This window comes from Rhinichthys klamathensis, unplaced genomic scaffold (assembly GCF_029890125.1).
Source record: "Rhinichthys klamathensis goyatoka isolate OS25496 unplaced genomic scaffold, OSU_Roscu_1.1 h1tg000699l_1, whole genome shotgun sequence".
NCBI classification, from domain to species: domain Eukaryota; kingdom Metazoa; phylum Chordata; class Actinopteri; order Cypriniformes; family Leuciscidae; genus Rhinichthys; species Rhinichthys klamathensis.
Genome location: NW_026607122.1, coordinates 26,383 through 47,058, shown reverse-complemented (window position 1 = coordinate 47,058; position 20,676 = coordinate 26,383). Strand labels below are relative to the sequence as shown.

Here is a 20,676-nt window from a genome sequence, read left to right as displayed (position 1 = left end):
AGACAGGGCTGCCTGTCGGTGGAGAAAAATCAACAACATGTGGCAGATTCAGATAAAATGATGCATGAGGCACATCGCAAAGAGTGCATGTGTGTGTGAATGCAAAAAATACCTCAGTATAACATTCAACTTGATTTATCAGTGCCCTCACAAGTGCTACAGCCTACAACAGAGCTGCAGACAGACTACATTAGACATAGAGATGGTCCAGCAAGCCATCTACAGTAGGCTATGTTATCTGTGACAAACATACTCAGAGTGTTTTCATGCTTGTGTGTGTATGTGTGAGAGAGAACCAATGTCCACATTATCGGCAACATTCAAAGGTATAAAACACCCCAAAGTGTCTTATCGGCATCCACTGGCCTTCATTTCTACCTCGTGCCCTGGCACACCTGTCAGCACCTTAAGATATGCAAATGAAGGAGGAGGAATACTCCTGTCAGATCATTACCATGCATTACCTTGTGCTTATCTCCACATTAATCCCTCCTCTACATAATCACATTTAGGCTTTCTCCTCTGATGAATGGGAACCACGGGTAAATATAATCTTTGATTGAATAGCAAGGAATTTTCAATACCTTGATGACACAATGAAAAAAATGAATGGATTATGCGATCCACTTGTTAGACTGTAATACTGGCAACATCAATAGCGATCAAATCATCTTATTGTTAATTGAATAGTTTTCAGAAGCATTTAAAGGGATAGTTCACCAAAAAAAAAAGAAAATTCTATCATCATTTACTTATTCTCATGTCATTCGCAACCCAAAAGACCTTGTTGAAACTTGAATTTTTTAATGAGACCTGAGAGATGTATGTCCCTCCATTGAAAGTCCAGGTAACTAAAACTTAAACGATCGAAAAAGGTTATGAAGACATCGTAAAACAAATTCAAATGAATCGAGCGGTTTACTCCAAGTGTTGTGAAGAGATATGATCGCTTTATATGATGAACAGATTTAATTTAGGATTTTATTTACATATAAAGAAACATAAATAAAGCACATATGGTAAACACAGAAGCTTGTGAACAAACCTCATTGGTACTTGTGTGTGCGTGATGCACGAAAACCAATGAGGTTTGTTTTAGCATGTGATGCACGCATGAGCTTCTGTGTTTACCATATGTCTTTGTTTGTTTGATCATTATTTAGATTAAAATAAAAGTCTAAATTAAATCTGTTCATCATATAAAGTGATCATATCTCTTAAAGGTATAGTTCACCCAAAAATGAAAATTCTGTAAGCAATTACTCACCCTCATGTTGTTCCAACCCCGTAAGACTTTCGTTCATCTTCGGAACACAAATTAAGATATTTTTGATTAAATCTGAGAGCTGGATCACTCCTCCATATGGCTTCTATGGGATTGAAACTTGCCAGACCAGAAAAGTTATTAAAGACATCGTTAAAATAGTCCAAGTGACTACAGTGGCTCAATCTTAAAGGGATAGTTCACTTTGAAATTTATTTTTGGTATGTTTTAGCGTACCTCAAGGGCATCCAAGATGTAGGTGTCTTTGTTTCCGCAGTAGTTTCAATTTTGATATTTTTAGGTCAAACCGTTCTTTTCTGTCAGTCATATAATGCAGGTCTATGGTAACTTCCTCAAAGAGCATGCACAAAGAAGTCCAAATTAAACATGATTTAATGACTCGTAAATGTAAGTACACATTGATGGCCTAAGACACGAAACGAGCGGTTTGTTTGAGAAAACGAACAGTATTTATATCGTTTTTACCTCTTGTAAACACAGCCACGTCCATGCTCTTTGAGGAAGTTACCATAGACCTGCATTATATGACTGACAGACAAGAACGGTTTGACCTAAAAATATCAAAATTGAAACTACTGCGGAAACAAAGACACCTACATCTTGGATGCCCTTGAGGTAAGCTAAAACATACCAAAAATTAATTTCAAAGTGAACTATCCCTTTAAGTTTATCAAGCGATGAAAATACTTTTTGTGCGCAAAAAAAAAAAAAAAAAAAAAAAGAACTTTATTCAACTGTTCTCTTCCTTCTCTGTGGGCCCCGAGGGAGTTCACGTAGTGTAACAACGCAGCGCTTCTGGGTTGTACATCACACGTAGGCTCACTATTGGCCGACGCTGGTCATATGTGGGGGTTTTTTTGCGCACAAAAAGTATTTTCGTCGCTTGATAAACTTAAAGGGGTCATATAATGCCATTTTCATACAAGTTAAGTTGATTCTTTAGGGTCTAAATGAAAAGTTTGTAAAATACTTTAATTAAAAATTCTCTTTAGTATTGTAAGAAAACACTCATTTTACCTGGTCAAAAACAGCTCTGTTTTCAGCACGCCGTTTCAGTGTATATGCCTTTAAATAATAATGAGCTTCGCTCACTCCGCCCCTCTGTTCTGCGGGCGTTTTGCCACAATGCACGTGGAGTGTTGCCTTGACAACAGTTGAGGGTATATTTTGGAGAAAGAATGGCAGCGGGAGTTTCTGAGGACACATCTGTGCAACTGTATCAATTTGAACCGGAGTCGCACCTGGAACAAGATGACGTCCGCAAAGAAGTTCGACAATTAAGGCTCGAACAGGACGTTTCTGAATGGTTGGTTAACATAATGTCACTTTGATCTATCTTTTGTGTACTGGCAGGGTAGACTTAGTGAGATGTACGAACACTATGTGTTTACTGATGTATACGTACTCAGTTTGTAATTACACAATAACCATAATGCGTTGTTCATTATAAACGTGGGATTATGAATTATATTGAGAACGTCGTACATAGAAAACATGCCGTAATGTAACTTACCCTGAGTGTAAACCTTAGCCGCATTCATCGTGAAGCGTGCAAGCGATTTGCAAAGATTAACCCTTAAAGAGTTTCTGTATCTTGGGGGATACAGTAATTTAACAGGCTGTAGGGGGAGGGGCTATGGGGGGAGGGGCATTATGTGGTTGCAGTTGATGAGAAACACTGATGGGGAGATGGGTCATGTAATCAGGTCATGTGACTTTATGCCAACATTCCAAACATTTGTATCAAAATCCAAAATGGCAGCATACGTGGACAAAGACACTTGCCATGAGCTAAGTGTTTTTATATTTTTCACGATTATGATATTTTAGAGTGATTTTGTTTTAGAAAATAGTTTTTTAAGGATAGTTTTACATGTTCTTGTTGATATTTTCAAAATAATCTTCTAACAACTTTGATTATCAGGCATTGAATGCCTGTATCCTGGGGGATACAATGCCCATATAAGGGTATTTAACAGGGCTGATCACTCACAGATATTCTTATGTTTTGAGGCCTGTTCTCTACAGATATTGAATAGGATAAAGGTTTTGGATGTGCCAGGATGGGCATTCATCCATCATGTGTCAGAAGTGCAAAGTGAGGCTTTGCCTGGTCACTGGACAAAATGCTCGCAACTGTTTTCTCAGCTTCCATTGCCCATAGAATATATCTGGTGTGGGGCACCACAGGGAAGATGGTAGAATTAAAAAAACAAAACAGAAAAAAAGGTGTTTTAAAAATCGACACATGAACTGTTTAAAAAGTTATGAAATGTTAAATGTATATCCTACATAGGCAATGCATCTTGGGAGAAAAAGTTTTCTAATGTTGTATGGATAACATGACAAAATGTAGCTAATTAATTGTTCATTAAATGTTTTAAAAGTTGTCATATGAACTAAAAAGAAAAAAGAATACGTTGCAAAATGTTACCCTAAATGGGCAATGTATCTCGGGAGATACAAAGTGTAACTTAAAAAACAACGGTCATATTTTGAAAAAAATGCATGAACTGTGTCATTTTAGTCTAGATGCATAAAAAAATAGCAATGAATCATTTTTCCATCAAATTTATTTATGCTTGCCCCTTTAATATAAAGGTTAATACAATTTTACACTCACTTCTGCTGGAGGTGCAGCAGGAACATAAATAGTTGGTACCGATTCTTTTTTCAGGACCAGCTTCTTAGCAAAACCAGCTTTATACTGAGTCTGACCCTCGTTTATAAAGCAGTCTGGTGAGAAATGATTCACGAATCGCGCTTTTACACTTTTACAAAGACTTGATCAGGTAGCTGGGTTTCAGGGACCTGTGATGAAGTGATTTTAAAGAGAGAACTTTTTCTGTTAATATAGGGAAACCTTCCCATCTCGTGCTAAAATCTCTTATGGTGTTCCACAGGGTTCCATTTTGGGACCTCTTCTTTTTGCTTTATATATGATTCCCCTTTGTCATATTATTCAAAACACAACTTATTATATAATTTTTATACCGATGAAATTCAGCTTTATCCTCCTGTTAAAAATAACAGCTGTTCTGTGTCTAATCTGTTTGAATGTCTTTGTGACATTAAATGTTGGATGGACTTTTTTTTTTTTTTTTTACAGTTAAATAGTGATACAACTGAAATAATCATCTTTGGACCATCAGTTCTGACTTCTTCCATTATTAGTTAGCATGGTCCATACTCTACAATGTGCGCGACAGAGTCAAAAACATTGGTATCATCTTCGATCCAACTTTGTGTTTTGACCAACTGTCAGATCACTGTTGTGAAAAGCAGCTTTTTCAGTTAAGATCCATTGCTAAAATGAAGAAGATGCTTTCTGAGAAGGACATTGAAATGGTTATTTATGCATTTATAACATCAAGGTTAGACTACTGTTATTCCTTCTATCTGGGTTTGCCTAGATTTGCTTTAGATCGTTTGCAATTGGTGCTAAATGTGGCAGCCAGATTATTGACAGGCACTAGAAAACGTGAGCACGTTACTCAAGTACTCGGCTCTCTACACTGGCTACAGGTCAAGTGACCTCCTCACACCGTATACTGCCTCGAGATCTCTTTGGTCATCCAGTCAATTACTCCTCTCAGTCCCTCGTTCACGTTTTAAAGCAATAGGCTTTTTGCTGCTCCCAGGTTCTGTAATAGTCTTCATTAGAACTTCCCCATCTATTTCTATGTTTAAATCCTCTTTGAAGACACATTTTTATTCTTTGTTTTAATTCTATTTTTGGGGTGTGTGTATAATTTTCAATTGTCCATTTGGTTTTTGTATTATTTTCTGTCTAGTTTTTAAAACAGTTAAATCTGTTTTAATTTACCTGTTCTGCACTTTGGTATCAACTTCTGTTGTTTTTAAATGTGCTTTATATATACATAAAAAACTATTCAGACATAGGAATAGATATTTGGATATTGCTTAGTGTAATAATTTGTGCAAGTCTCTTCAGCTGTAAATTCATAAGTGTCAAATTTACAAGAGCCATATCTTTGTTGTTATTTGACTTCTTAGTTGCAATCCATTTATTTAGACAAAATGAATAAAGCTGGAGGGAGTTAAATGTCTTATTTGGTCTGTTCTTCATCCGTTGGTGAAATAAGCAGAATAGTCTGATCAATCTAACAGCCTGCACGTTCTGAGAAAACAGAAAATCCTGGCATCTGTGTTGGTGTCTCTCAAAGAAATCTGTACTACACCCACATATGAATTACAGCAGGATGGACAGACGATGTGTTTGCCAAGAAGAAGGCTGGTCATTGTGTCTTTGTGGCGATCAAGGGGTTATACCAGGGTAGGGGTAGCCAGACGGTGAAATGGGGGTGATGGAGGAGGTGAAAGAAGGCGATGCGCACGTGTCAGAGTGACGCTAAGGAGAGATACAGGCCTCACAATACCAGCATCTATTTCTTCACTTCATTGCTCCTCAATCAGAAACATTTACTCCAAACACTCACAGTCAGATCAGAAAGATCTCTGGAAATGTCTTGAAAAGCCAAATGGTAGAATCACATAAGCCCTCATCAGTATTTAAGGAATGTTTTGTTTTATTATGTCAAAGAAGTTACTTAGTGGAATGTCCAAGCTGCTATTTCCCAAACAGTGGAAGTGGATTAAAAGCGTCACAAAAGTATACAAAACCATCACATTGTGAGATAAAGTCACAACTACAAGAAACTAAATTGCAAATGAACAAGTCGTGATTACATAAAACGAAGTCACAATTGCGTAATAGTCACATTGCAAGATTTAAAGTTACATTGTGAGTTTTAAATCACATTGCAAGATATAAAGACATTGTAAGACTGACAAGTTGCATTTACGAGAAACAAAGCTGTAATTGTAATTTGTAAAGTATAGTCACGTTGTGAGATATAGTCACATTGATGTAGAAGAACATTGTGAGATATAACGTCGCAATTATCAGAAACAAAGTCGCAATTACGGGAAACAAAGTCGCAATTTGTGAGATATAAAGTCATTATTGCCAGATACAGTCATATTGTGAGACTTAAATCATATTGAGATATGAAGTTGCAATTACAAGAAAGGACGATGCAGTTGTGAGATAAAAAGTCATAAGATCACAATGCAAAATTCAATCATGTGAAACAATTAATAGTCTCAATTACAAGAAACAAAACCGTTATTGCAAGATATAAAGTCAAACAAAGTGTAATTGTGAGATACAGTCAGATTGAGTCATAAAGTCACAATTGGGAGATTTAAAGTCACAATTTCCTTTTTTTTTTTCTGAGGCAGAAACAATCTGCACACAGTGCATTAGAAGAAAAACATGACAGCACACTAAGCTGATGATGATATTCATATTTATTGACCCAGAGTGATATTAAGATCACGAAATATTACCTAAATATGACCCATCTATATATAGATGAAATTTTGTTGGTTTAATGAGTTGATTACACTTTTAGTCTAAGCCTGTCCATGCTTATTTGTTATGGTGAGTCAGTCGTGTTTTTGCATCATATGTGTGTCTGCATACATCCATGACGAAAGATAGACAGGTGCTGAGCTACTTTAGGAAAGCCCCCATCACGAGGAAGCCCCGCCCCTGCTTTGCATGTCTCATTTTAATGTATTGAGTGGGCCATCTGTAACCCATTCATCTCATTCAAAAAGCCGTTAGAAGATCTCATCCCTCCCTCTTTGCCCTCTGCGGCTCATTAGCATAAACTCAGAACGACATGCACAAACACACTTCGGGCCTCCACGAGTGTGTTTACACATGCATCCACTCTCACACACACCAAACGGTGAGACATACCAAGCTGCTTATGCTCTAACTTGTATTTTGAATGAAATTTGATTGTATATATCACAGCAGGAAATAATGTTAATAGTCCTCATTATTTAAAAATGCAGTTTTCAATAACAGTTTCAATGAGCCATTCCCCATTCTGTTTAATTCAATATATCGCATCAATAAACATTTAACATCCACAAACACATACAAAATGCATTATCCCTGCTTTTTTTTTTTCTCCAATCATTTTTCATAAAGCTCCCCAATCCCTCAGCAGAGCGTGCTAGTGTTGACTAGCCATTAATCACAAGTCTTATCTGCCACACTGGACACTGTTTTTATGGCATCCTCAAGTCAACATGACAGGTCATATCAGTGTTTCAGTCCCTGTTTGCCACTGAAAGCTCACTTCTGTCTGTCTGCTCAAAGACTAGAGGGAGATATGGTGAAACACAGCAGATAAAGTACCTCACCTCTTCTTTCTCTAAGTCTTTATCTTTCTCTTTTCACACATCTGGCAGGTATAAGGTCTGGGCCAAAGCCCAAAGTGGAAGTACTTGGTGATGACAATGAACGACAACATAATTTCCTCATTGTTTTCACCTGACAACATAGAGTGGCGTCCATCACCCCGTTAGCTGTTCTTACAACAGGGATGTCTTATTATTGCTGTTAATATGTTGCAAATAAATACATTTGTTAATGAAGTTTTTAAAATGTGCAATATATATATATATATATATACGTATATAGGCCCTATATATGTATATATATACAGTATATATATACATGTGTGTGTGTGTGTGTGTGTGTGTACAGTATTCCCTCTCTTGCCATAAAGTGTAGTCACTTTGCCATCTAGTGTGGTCACCCTTCACATGTACTCGCTTTTACCTAACGTATCACATAAACGATAAAATAAAATCCTTGAAGGGACCATGGCATGTACCCTTCACTAACAGACTTGAAGGGCCCTTTGAGAAGGGAATCCGTTGTTACTTTAGCCCCTACAAATGGCTTCCCCTTCAAGGGCGCAAAAAACGCATTTGGAATTCGCCCACAATTGTTGACATTTAAGCTCAACAAATTTGGTCTTTGGAAGAATTTGAAGAAACTGAGACGCAGAAGACTTCTCCATTCTCTATCAAGGAGAAACAGTTGAAAGACATCATGTTTGTGATTGGTTCATTGAAATGAGAGGGGCTCATTGCTTCCATTGAAACACATCCAATGGAATTCTGTAGAAAAACGGATTGAAACAAACCCCAAATCAAGACAGATTCTCCTGTCATCATGTCAGTCATAATGAAATCTCACAATTAGGTAATCCTTGGATATACTATTGCACTGCACCTGGCCGTTCCAAACATGAAGCTATCCTCCATGAATAAAAAGGAAGCCCAGGTGAAAGCGATGGTCTGGACCTTTAAAGCAGCCTTATGATGAATGAGTTTGGCAGGCCGGCGGATGATAGAGTGGAGCGAGTGATACGATAGCGCCAGGCTCTTTGAAGCCTGGCAGAGCCTGAAGGCATGACTCCACAAGTCCTTCAGCCCCTCATGAGTTAATGTCCTAATCTGTTTTCAGCAGAGCCCTCGCAAGCATGCGCAACAGCCAAGGGCAAAAACTAATGAAATGCTCTTTTAGCCAGCCATCATTAATTGGTCACAGTTAGAGAGGGAATGTCAACACGGAGGCTATTATCTGCTCTCAATCTCCACAGACATCCACACAAATGTTCCAGGGCTTTCACAGCTCCCTCCATCTCTGTCAAAACACCTCCAGCCTTTCAGCCACTGAGAAGGTGTAATGACTCATAGTTTAGCCACTGTATTTAGTTCATATATTACATATATGTAGAAATCTTATATAGAAAACTCATCTTCTGTGCCTAAATTAGATTGTGTTATTGACCTTCTTTGCATGTATGTACATTGTAAAAATTAAAAAAAACAATCTGGGTAACTCATATTGATTATTTCAAAACATATTTTCACTATACATAAATGTGAAAAAGGACACACTATGATTTTAGTCACGAAAGTGTACTTTAAGTACACTTAAGTGGCTTTTTATTACATATTACATTATGTGCAAGCAGATTTTTATATATATATATACTGTTTAGATTTTAAGTAGGCCTACACAAGTGCACATTTAATACAGTTAAAATGTGGTTGTTTAGGAGAGATCCCCTGATATGATTGTGAAGCGCTTTGGGTGTACAGTAGTACATATGAAAGCGCTATATAAATGCCTCATTCATTAATTCATTCAGTTAAGTGCACTTCTATTTCACAAGGGTTACCACATGCAAAACAATTATTATGTTATCAGAAATATTTGTTTTGCTGTCTACTGAATGTATTTTTGTCGAAATTTGTTTATGCATGCCAACTTGAAAATGAAAATTCTGTCATTAATTACTCACCTTCATGTCGTTCCAAACCCGTAAGACTTTTGTTCATCTTCGGAACACTGATGATGAAATCTGAGAGCTTTCTATCCCTCTTCAGAAAATTTGGACTAAACTGCTCAATTAATATGGATTAGTTTTACGATCTCTTTATGAAATTTTTGAAGCTTGAAAGTGGTAGTTGAGTAGACTGTCAATGGAGGGACTGAAATCCCACAGATTTCATCAAAAAGATCTTCATTTGTGTTCTGAAGATGAACGAAAGTCTTGTGGGTTTGGAATGACATGAAGGCGAGTAATTAATGACAGAATTTTCATTTTTGGGTGAACTATCCCTTTGATCTCGGTCCTGTCAAATATTTAAAATGAATTAAATTAAATTAAATTAAATTAAATTAAATTAAATTAAATTAAATTAAATTAAATTAAATTAAATTAAATTAAATTAAATTAAATCCGAATGAATTGAATCAAGTTGAAATTGAGCAAATTCAATTTATGTGCATTGAAATATGAAATCAAATGTTCAACTAACTTTCCACAGTGATGACAAAAGACAAAAACGGTCCATACTGGGGGAAAAAACATATTGAGAGATAAAAAAATGTACAGGCTACTAAAATGTTAATATTTTAAAATGTTAAAAAGCTTTATTACAGAATAAAAGTATTAAAAGTCAACCAGCCAGCATTTGAATGCACTGCATGAAAGGAAATTATTTAAAAACTCACAGCTACTATCCTGTGAGGGTTGTTTATGACAAAAAGGAGCATGATGAAGTGTGGTCTTTGTGTTTAGTTAAATGTATTTCAATAGGCATGAGGAGACAGTATGTTCCTGCGCATTAGGTTGTGGGTGCCATGAACGCTGACCTCGGGTTGAGGTGTGAGGGGCAGTGGGCTAGTGCTAATGGAGCTGTGGTGAAGAACAGCTGATCCCAGAGCTGGAGAACACAGACCTCTCTTCAGTGCTGCTTTATTAAGGGACTCTGGCTTCTTCAGGCCTGGACTGACGTGAATGCTCAGAACAAAACATCACAAATATGGTGGTGCCAATCGACAACAGCCTTAGGCCCCTCCAGAGTCAAGCTCAACACTCCTGTTCAATATATCACACAGCAGGAGAGAGCCAAAGGACTGCAACCAGCCCTCCAGCCTGCAAGAGGCCTGCAGGGACACGCATAAATATTCCATTCCCAGAACTTCAGCATTCAGAATCAGCCTTGGTTTGCCTGTCATTGGAGCCAAGAGCAAAGATGCTAATGAATGATGAATTACCCAAAACTGCATTTGTATTAATACTTTTCGGTAGAACTTTATTTTACAGTCCTGTTCCGCATGTAGATACTATGTCCTTATTATCGCAATTACAATAATTGGGTTATAACTAGGTACTAACACTGAACCTACACCTAACCTTAACCCATGTAATTGCCTTATTACCAGTATTTTCTTGGGTAAGTACACTGTAAGTACACATACCGTTTAAAAATGTGCAAACCTACTTATCTCATAACGCATCTGTCAAATCTTACAGCGAGTCACAAAATATACATTTATTTAAAAATAATAATTATTCTTAATATTATAATAAATATACATTTACATTTAACTTTTACATTTTATCATTTAGCAGACGCTTTTATCCAAAGCGACTTACAAATGAGGAGAGCAATAGAAGCAATTAAGCTAACAATAGGACAACAATATGCAAGTGCTGTAACCCTTCCCAGTTTAGTCTAACGCAGTATATGTAATTTAAGAAAAAAATAGTGGAACAACTCCAAGGTTTCTGGCTGACCTTGATGGAGTTATGGATGACGAACCTAGCTGAATGGAGAAGTTGTGATGTAGTGTTGGGTTCGCCGGGACCACAAGCAGCTCTGTCTTCGCAAGGTTTAGTTGAATGTTGTGGTCCTTCATCCAGCAAGAAATGTCTGTCAGGCAGGCTGAGATGCGAACAGCTACCGTTGGATCCTCTGGTTGGAATGAGAGGTAAAGTTGTGTGTCGTCAGCATAACAGTGATAGGAAAAAAACATGTTTCTGAATGACAGATCTTGTCATATAGATGGAGAAGAGAAGTGGTCCAAGCACTGAGCCCTGAGGCACCCCAGTAACTAGATGTTGTGACCTGAGTTTAGAACGCCGTTCACGGAGAACATCAGGAAACCAGGGGGCAGAGGGGGTGCCACGGGCTGGTCTGGTTGAAAGGGGGATGAAAAAAGTTGTTCAAGCACACAAGCACAATGTTGGAGTGGCAAGCACGATGTTAGAGTGATGTCTACAAAAATATAATTTTGTATAAATATACAATACTGCTCAAAAACTTATAATGACTCCACAAAAACAATAACTGTTTTCAACATTGACAATAATAAGAAATGTTTCTTGAGCAGCAAACCAGAATATTAGAATAATCTCTACAGGATCATGTGAGACTGAAAATTGGATTCATGGATGCTGAAAACTCAGCTTTGCCATCATGGGGATAAAATTACATTAAAAAAATATTAAAATAGAAAACAGTTATTTTAATAATATTTCACAGTATAATTATTTTCATTTTTGATCAAATTAATGGAGTCAAAACATTAACAAATCGTACCGAACCCAAACCTTTCGAAGGTAGTGTTAGTGTAGTATAGAAACCACATAGAGTTGTCATATAATTCACCCGACTTTAAACTGACACCTTTTCATTTAATTATCAAAATTGAAGTTCTGCTTTACAGACAGTTTAATTTCATAAGCTAAGTAAGTTCCTATTAAATATTCTACAGATTCCCTACAAATGAGTGGTAGAAGTCCGTCATGGAACTCTAATAGAAAAGTATAATTACTTATCAGAGTGAATTATCTTTTACAGGGCACTAGTTATCAAAAGTTATCTAGCCATGGCTGGCAATTATTAAAGCCTTAATCAAATATGGATGGTCATTTGTTAATTGAATTATTGCAGACCATCAGAGCACGTTTGGGAGGTGAAAAATGAGCAGTGAGACGGAAACTGAGATCTATGCTAGATATGAGCTCTATTAATGATCCTGGGACCTGTGTGGCACTGAGCAGTTATAAACCTGTAGTAGAGAAAAGTTACAGGAAATCAAATGGGAGAGGCTTGATGGATCTGAATGTTGAGTGTTCACTTCATATACGTTTGCATTTGGCAGACACTTTATCCCAAGAGACTGACATTGCAATTTATGCATTTTATCAGTTCATGCGTTACTCTGGAATTTAACCCCTGACCTTGTTGTTGTTTGTTGACTGTTGTTGACTATTGTTTGAACTACAGGAACATTTTATGTGAGTCTTTTGAAAGTTTTTCTTTATCAAATGTAGTTTTCCATAGCTTGCCATCCTTCTCGTATATCTTATGAAATCACCACATGTAGTGTGGACACAAGAAAATTACATGTCCAGCTCAGGTTTCCACGGTTTTGATCTCAGACACATCTGTGACTCTGACTAACTAACACCCTCTGAGGGTCCAAAACAGACATAATCTAACAGTGATTCTGATTCTGAGCTGAGTAGCAAACACATTCCTGCTCCATACGTCACTCGCTTTTTCCCAACTCTTGCTCAGAGCAGAGGAAATGGAAGCAGGCAGTGGAACAGCAGTAAGAGATTCAGAAGGGAAATGAGAGGGAACAGCTTGGAACATCAATTCCTGCCTTTGCACTTCAGAGACCATATGAAATATATGTAGTCCTTTACAGAAGAATGCATAAATGCATACATCTTGTGTGTGCTTTTAAATGCGACTGGATTTTTCACCTTTCATCATCTTTATATTTGAATGCACTGAATAGAGTAAAACAAATCTAGTTCTATCTAAATGTGGATTAACTGAAATTAAATAATCATTTCACTGAGTTGTGTAAATGAACAGCCAGAACGTGTTATGAGGATGAGGAAGGATGAACCCAATAGCAGACAGTAGTCAAGGTAACACGATTTATTAAACAAATAACTGGGAAAACAAAGCCCACGAGGGGGCAAAACAAGACAGGACTATGAGACTAACTAGACTGAGACAGATAACTATAGGGACACAAATAACCTTTACAGGCAAAAGCGCAACAGGACTAAAACTCTTGACAAGATACTCAGACTCTGACAAAGGTTTGACAAGGATAAACACTCAGGTAACAATCACAATGAACCGACAAAAGACAGCAGATACAAGAGGATTAAATAGGGAACACTAATGACGAGGACAGGTGAAACTGACTAGACAATAATCACAAGACGAGGATAACAAGGGGGCGGGGTAACGAGACGAGACAACACAAGCACATGGTTCAAATAACAGACCATGCGCTTGTACATAAAACATGGGTCTGCCATGATCCTGCCACAAGACCAGTGAAATCAAAGACAAGATGGCAGAATCATGACAGAACCCCCACCTTAAGGAGCGGCTTCCAGACGCTCCTCAAGGGGAAACTAAACACAAGACTAGACAGACTGTGACATAGATAAACACCAACAAAACATGGAAAACACTAACAATGGCAAACAGGAATAAACAATAACGGGGTTCGGGTGAAAAATCAAAAACAACATACAAGGCAAAGGAGGTGGAGGAAACACAGAGTTCATGGGGGGAGGTCCAGGGTGGATGGGAGGACTGGGGGTCTTGGGTCCACGGGAGGAGGGCTGAGGACGAGAACTCCGGGCAGGCTTGGACGGGGACACATGAGTAGAGGTCCTGAGAGAAACAGTCCGGGGTTTCATGGTGACAGGGGAAACAGACCGGGGACAAGTGGAGACAGGAACGAACGGTGAAACAGTCCGGGGACTAGTGGAGACAGGGACAAACGGGGAAACAGTCCGGGGGCTAGTGGAAACAGGGACAGATGGGGAAACAGACCGGGAATTAGCAGCAACAGATTCAGACGAGGACACAGAGGATGCGGAACCGGGGCTCCTGACGTGAGACATAGCAGGCAAAGGGGCAGGACAGGGTGCAGCAATAACAGCGGCAGGCTCGGGTGCAGCGCTCACAGGGATAGGATCAGGGGCAGCGCTCACAGAGACAGGCTTGGGAGCTGAGGACAAGGCAGGACAGACAGGGGGTTCGAGAATAGCGACGAGACGAGACAGGTAATCGGAAAGGGTCTTGGCCGCAATGATGACGGGCATCTCCTGACGAGCTGAAACTGCTCGCAGAACCTCCTTAGCGGCTAGATCGGCCGCAACTCTCTCAGCGGGTTCTGGGACCGCGCTTGCTGAGGCGGGCTCTGGGACAGCGCTTGCTGAGGCGGGCTCCGGGACAGCGCTTGCTGAGGCGGGCTCCGGGACAGCGCTTGCTGAGGCGGGCTCCGGGACAGCGCTTGCTGAGGCGGGCTCCGGGACAGCGCTTGCTGAGGCGGGCTCCGGGACAGCGCTTGCTGAGGCGGGCTCCGGGACAGCGCTTGCTGAGGCGGGCTCTGGGACAGCGCTTGCTGAGGCGGGCTCTGGGACAGCGCTTGCTGAGGCGGGCTCTGGGACGGCGCTTGCTGGAGCGGGCTCATGGACGGCGCTTGCTGGAGCGGGCTCATGGACGGCGCTTGCTGGAGCGGGCTCATGGACGGCGCTTGCTGGAGCGGGCTCATGGACGGCGCTTGCTGGAGCGGGCTCATGGACGGCGCTTGCTGGAGCGGGCTCATGGACGGCGCTTGCTGGAGCGGGCTCATGGACGGCGCTTGCTGGAGCGGGCTCATGGGAAGACAGAGACGGAGGACAAGAGGGTACCTTCCTCTTCCTTCTGGGACGCGGAGCTGATGTCACAGCTGGACTGGAGATCGGCAGGAGAAGCGCAGCAGGGTCCATGACTGGAAGTGGGAGGGCTGTCTCAGGCAGGGAAGACTCCGTCGCTGAAGACTCCGAAGCAGACTCCCAGGAAATCCGTCTCCCTCGTTTTCCACGGAGACTTGCGGGTGTGGATGAAACCTCGGGAGTCGTGAGGGAGCCAGCCTGGTCCCCAAGCGTCGCGACGCCTATAACACGACCCTCCGGGATCACTGACAGCTTGGGTGATGGTGACGACAAGGTGGAACCCCGCGACTCCCTCCGTGACAAACAATCCACCATCTCACCAAACGGGCAGCAGACCAGCTTCTCCCGTTCAGCCAGGGGTGGAGGAGCGTTGAGACCCGCAATGAGGTAGCGGTTGAGGAGGATATCAGGTAGGAAAAGCCTCCTCTCGTTTGCAACCTGGGCGTACTCCCTCAGGGACCGGTCTCCCTGGGGAGGAATTGGCAGCTTGCCATTACTTGCATACGAAATAGTCCTCCGCCACCATTGTGCAAGGTCATCCGGGTTATGCTCAACAAAAGAGGACACACTGTCTGCTGGGTTCCTTGTTGGTCGGTTCATTCTGTTATGCGGATGAGGAAGGATGAACCCAATAGCAGACAGTAGTCAAGGCAACACAATTTATTAAACCAATAACTGGGAAAACAAAGCCCACGAGGGGGCAAAACAAGACAGGACTATGAGACTAACTAGACTGAGACAGATAACTATAGGGACACAAATAACCTTTACAGGCAAAAGCGCAACAGGACTAAAACTCTTGACAAGATACTCACAGACTCTGACAAAGGTTTGACAAGGATAAACACTCAGGTAACAATCACAATGAACCGACAAAAGACAGCAGATACAAGAGGATTAAATAGGGAACACTAATGACGAGGACAGGTGAAACTGACTAGACAATAATCACAAGACGAAGATAACAAGGGGGCGGGGTGACGAGACGAGACAACACAAGCACATGGTCCAAATAACAGACCATGCGCTTGTACATAAAACATGGGTCTGCCATGATCCTGCCACAAGACCAGTGAAATCAAAGACAAGATGGCAGAATCATGATAGAAAGTATCAGTTTTCTGTTTTCAGTTGAAAATGCTGTTGTCAAAACGGCCCCAAAATGAATAACTTATGATTTTTACAACAGAAAATGAATCAAAGCTGAACTTGCTTAAACTGGACAATGACTTACTTCTAGAGCTGCTGCATACAGCGAAAAAAAAATTGTTGCTTTAATTCCTGTTATCACTGTAATCTGCTTCGAATCATAAGCTGGAACTGCTATAATGTGGAACTGCTGCGCACCCCAACTCACAAACACTGTGTATATGGCCAAAAACCTCCCGCCACGAGCGGGAAGTTTTATGAAAGTGGCGCGCGTGCCTACCACAGTCTATGCACCCCCACCCATAAGCACCTTCCATACAGTCTTAAACATTTCCCCATCTCACACTGTGAGCATTACGGCGAGCGTGCCTGTAGTCTCACACGCAGCCCTGCACTCGGCATTCAACAAAGCTGCTCAGCGCGCGCCCGCGCTTCTGAGAGCTGTATGCTCGGTATTAGCACAAGGCGATTTGCCGGCGGGAGCCATACGTCACTGCGACACGCCCCCAGCCAGCATTCAGCCCATATCTGTGCGAGCGAAAGCTTGGGAAAATATCCCAGGCATGCCGAAATGGGTTTTGAACATAATAAAACACGGTTACTCGCTTCAATTCGCTCGCAGACCGCCCCGCTTCACAGCGGTGGTCGAGACGAAAGTGAGAAAAGAGTTTTCACATGTTCTACGCACCGAGGTGCTCAAACTGATAGAGAAAGGCGCTATAGAAACAGTCCCTCCCTCTATGAGCGAGGCAGGTTTTTACAGTCGCTATTTTCTCGTCCCGAAGAAGGATGGTGGTCTCCGCCCCATTCTAGATCTCAGACATCTGAACAAAGCTTTAATGATTCGCTCGTTCAGAATGTTAACAACCAAGCATATCCTCGCGCAAGTTCGCCCGGGGGATTGGTTTCTATCAGTGGATCTGAAAGACGCTTACTTTCACATTCCGATAGCGCCTCATCACAGGCCTTTTCTGAGATTCGCTTTCGAGGGACAGTCATACCAGTACACAGTACTACCATTCGGCCTGTCACTGGCACCCCGTACATTCACGAAATGTATGGATGCAGCACTTTCCCCCCTGAGGCAGCGGGGAGTGCGAATACTAAATTATCTCGATGATTGGCTAGTCCTAGCACAATCAGAGAGCCAGTTAGTGACACACAGGTCTTGGATTATCAGTCATCTAGAATGCCTGGGTCTAAGAGTCAATTTTGCAAAGAGCATGCTATCCCCCAGCCAGAATATTTCTTTTCTGGGAATAGTGCTAGACTCAGTGCAGATGACGGCGCGCCTCTCATCAGAGCGCGCGCTCACTATCCGGCGCCTTGCAACATCGTTCAGAGCGGGCGCGCGCGCCCCGTCAAGCGATTTCAAAGGATGCTCGGTCTTATGGCCTCGGCATCAGCTGTACTCTAGCTAGGTTTGTTGCACATGCGTCCTCTCCAACGCTGGCTCAAAAGCCGTGTCCCCACTCACGCGTGGCGCTCGGGCCACTTTTTAATCAGAGCAAATCACGGCTGCATAAAAGCCCTGACGCCCTGGAAAGCTGTCGACTGGTATCAGTCCGGTGTGAGTTTGGGCGTGAACACAAGGAGAAAAATGATCTCGACAGATGCCTCCAAAATAGGTTGGGGGGCCCTTTACGAGGGCAGGCCTGTCTCCGGCTTGTGGTCGAACCCGGAGAAGCGCCTACATATAAACTGTCTGGAATTGAAAGCGGTCGCTTTGGCTCTCAGACCCCTGCTACCGTACCTGAAGGACGAGCACGTCCTAGTCCGAACGGACAACATGACGGTAGTCTCGTACATAAATCGTCAGGGCGGACTCAGATCGAGCTCCCTGCACTCGATGGCCAGGGAGCTCCTCCTATGGTCCCAGCGCAACCTGCGCTCGCTGAGAGCAGCGCATGTGCCAGGTGTTCTGAACCAGGGAGCGGACATGCTGTCCAGAGACAAAGTTCTCTCAGGAGAATGGTCTCTCCACCCCCTGACGATCCAGTGGTTATGGCAAACCTTTGGCAGAGCAGAGGTCGACCTCTTTGCCTCCAAGGAAAATGCGCACTGCCCTCTCTTCTTTTCAAAGAGCACAGACGCGCTCGCCCAAATCTGGCCGAGCCGCCCGCTGTATGCCTTCCCTCCGGTCGCGATGCTACCTCAGGTCATCAGTCGGATCAGGGAGGAGAAATGTGCAGTGCTCCTGGTAGCCCCACTCTGGAAGAACCAGACGTGGTTTCCAGAACTGATGCAGATGATGCAATCTGCTCCATGGCCGATTCCGCTGAGGCTGGACCTCCTCAGGCAGGCCAACGGGATGATCCTCCATCCCCGCCCCGATCTGTGGGCCCTCCATGCATGGCCCCTCAACGGGTTCCCCGGAACCTCCCCAGTGGAGTGTTGAGAACTATCACTGAGGCGCGAGCGCCCTCTACGAGGCGCTTATATGCCCAGAAATGGAAGGTTTTCAGTGACTGGTGTGAATCCAGGAACCTGAACCCTGAGACATGCGAAGTACCAAATGTGTGCTCGTTTTCTTACAAGAGCTGTTGGAGGCAGGCCGCACCCCCTCCAGGCTCAAAGTATATGTGGCTGCCATAGCGGCATCACACGACCCTGTAGAAGGACGCACACTAGGGAAAAACTACCTAGTTGTTCGTTTCCTGAGGGGCGCCAGGAGGATAAATCCCCCACGCCCCCCCTCAGTGCCGATTTGGGACCTGGCCACGGTCCTGGACGCACTCAAAAGTGCCCCGTTCGAACCCCTCCGAACTGTGCACCTTAAACAGCTCTCGCTCAAAACTGCTCTCTTGCTGGCTCTCGCCTCGGTCAAGAGAGTGGGCGACCTGCACGCGCTGTCATCAAGCGCTGCCTGCCTGGAGTTTGGACCTAACGACAGCAGAGTTGTCCTCAGGCCAAAACACGGGTATATTCCTAAGGTGCTCTCTACACCCTTCAGAGCACAGGTGATATCTTTGGCCATGCTATCGTCTCCAGCAGACGAAAGCGACGCTAATTTACTCTGCCCGGTCAGGGCGCTCAGAGTATATTTGGAACGTTCTGCCCTGTTCAGACAGACAGAGCAATTGTTCGTATGCTTTGGCGGCCGCACCAAAGGTCTCGCTGTTTCAAAGCAGAGAATATCGCGCTGGATAGTTGATGCTATAGTGCTGGCTTATGAAGCCAAGGGCCTTCAGTGCCCCTTGGGCATCAGAGCTCACTCTACGAGAGGCATGGCCTCCTCGTGGGCGTGGTCGAGTGGGATACCCATTCAAGATATTTGTGCGGCAGCAGGCTGGGCCTCACCGTCAACATTTATCAGGTTTTATAACCTACAGGTCCCCTCATTGCACTCCAACATACTGTCGGTCTAACTATGCATAGGCTGGAGTGTGTACATGCTGAGCATTGTCTCCTCCCTTATAGGATCCGTCTCTGACTGACTTAGAGGATTTTCATGCATGTCAGTACATAAAAATGTGCTTGTGTGTTTCTCTGGACGCCCATTGGGCCGTTCCACATTGTCCCTTATAAAGCCCGCCTTCGGCCGGCTCGTTGGATAATTACTTTGCTTAAAGGCTCAGGCATCTGCCTCCGGCTTAATAGAGCGAAGTCAGCACGCACGGCGTTTTACATGGTGTTCCCATAGCGTAAGCTACTTACGCAATAGGAGGAACCTCTTGAAAGGGAACGACTCGGTTACTAACGTAACCTCGGTTCCCTGAGAGGAGGGAACGAGTATTGCGTAAGCTGCCGTGCTTGTGCTTGGTCAGTTCGCTTCAGTCGATTGAACCTAAAGAACTTAGACGACGGGGCGCCCAATATATAGCCCTTGGCCACTCCCATCTTGGCGGGCTCTGACGCGCGCGGGCGCGAAGCACGCTCATTGGAAGCGGGTTCAGAGTCGCCCCGTCATAGGTTCGTGCAGTTGCCGCAGCACAGCCAATGACCGAGCTGCCTCGCTCATTGCTGTATGCTGTGCAGCTGCAATGCGTTTTACATAAAGACTTCAATATTTCTCGAGAAAAGGAGTTTTCCCATAGCGTAAGCTACTTACGCAATACTCGTTCCCTCCTCTCAGGGAACCGAGGTTACGTTAGTAACCGAGTCGTTATCATCATGTATTGACGGGGACTTGATATGCTGAGTCTTTTGATATGTTGAGTTTATTTTTATTTTTATTTTTTTTGTGGAGGGGGCAGGAAATATAAGATATTCTTCGTCCTGCCTCCTTTTCATCATGGTTTTATAAATTATATATATGAGGATGATGAAGTAAGTTAATGGAAAATATCC

At 42.7% G+C, this 20,676-nt stretch overlaps 1 protein-coding gene across 1 annotated transcript; it reads right to left on the bottom strand.

The window, feature by feature from the left end:
* Nucleotides 1–14,045: 14,045 nt before the first annotated feature.
* LOC130076859 (uncharacterized) lies at nucleotides 14,046–14,622 on the bottom strand (the record flags this gene model as incomplete). Its single annotated transcript, XM_056242136.1, has 1 exon — nucleotides 14,046–14,622. A coding segment is annotated over exon 1 (577 nt), but the record flags the coding sequence as incomplete, so codon positions are not given.
* Nucleotides 14,623–20,676: the final 6,054 nt, after the last annotated feature.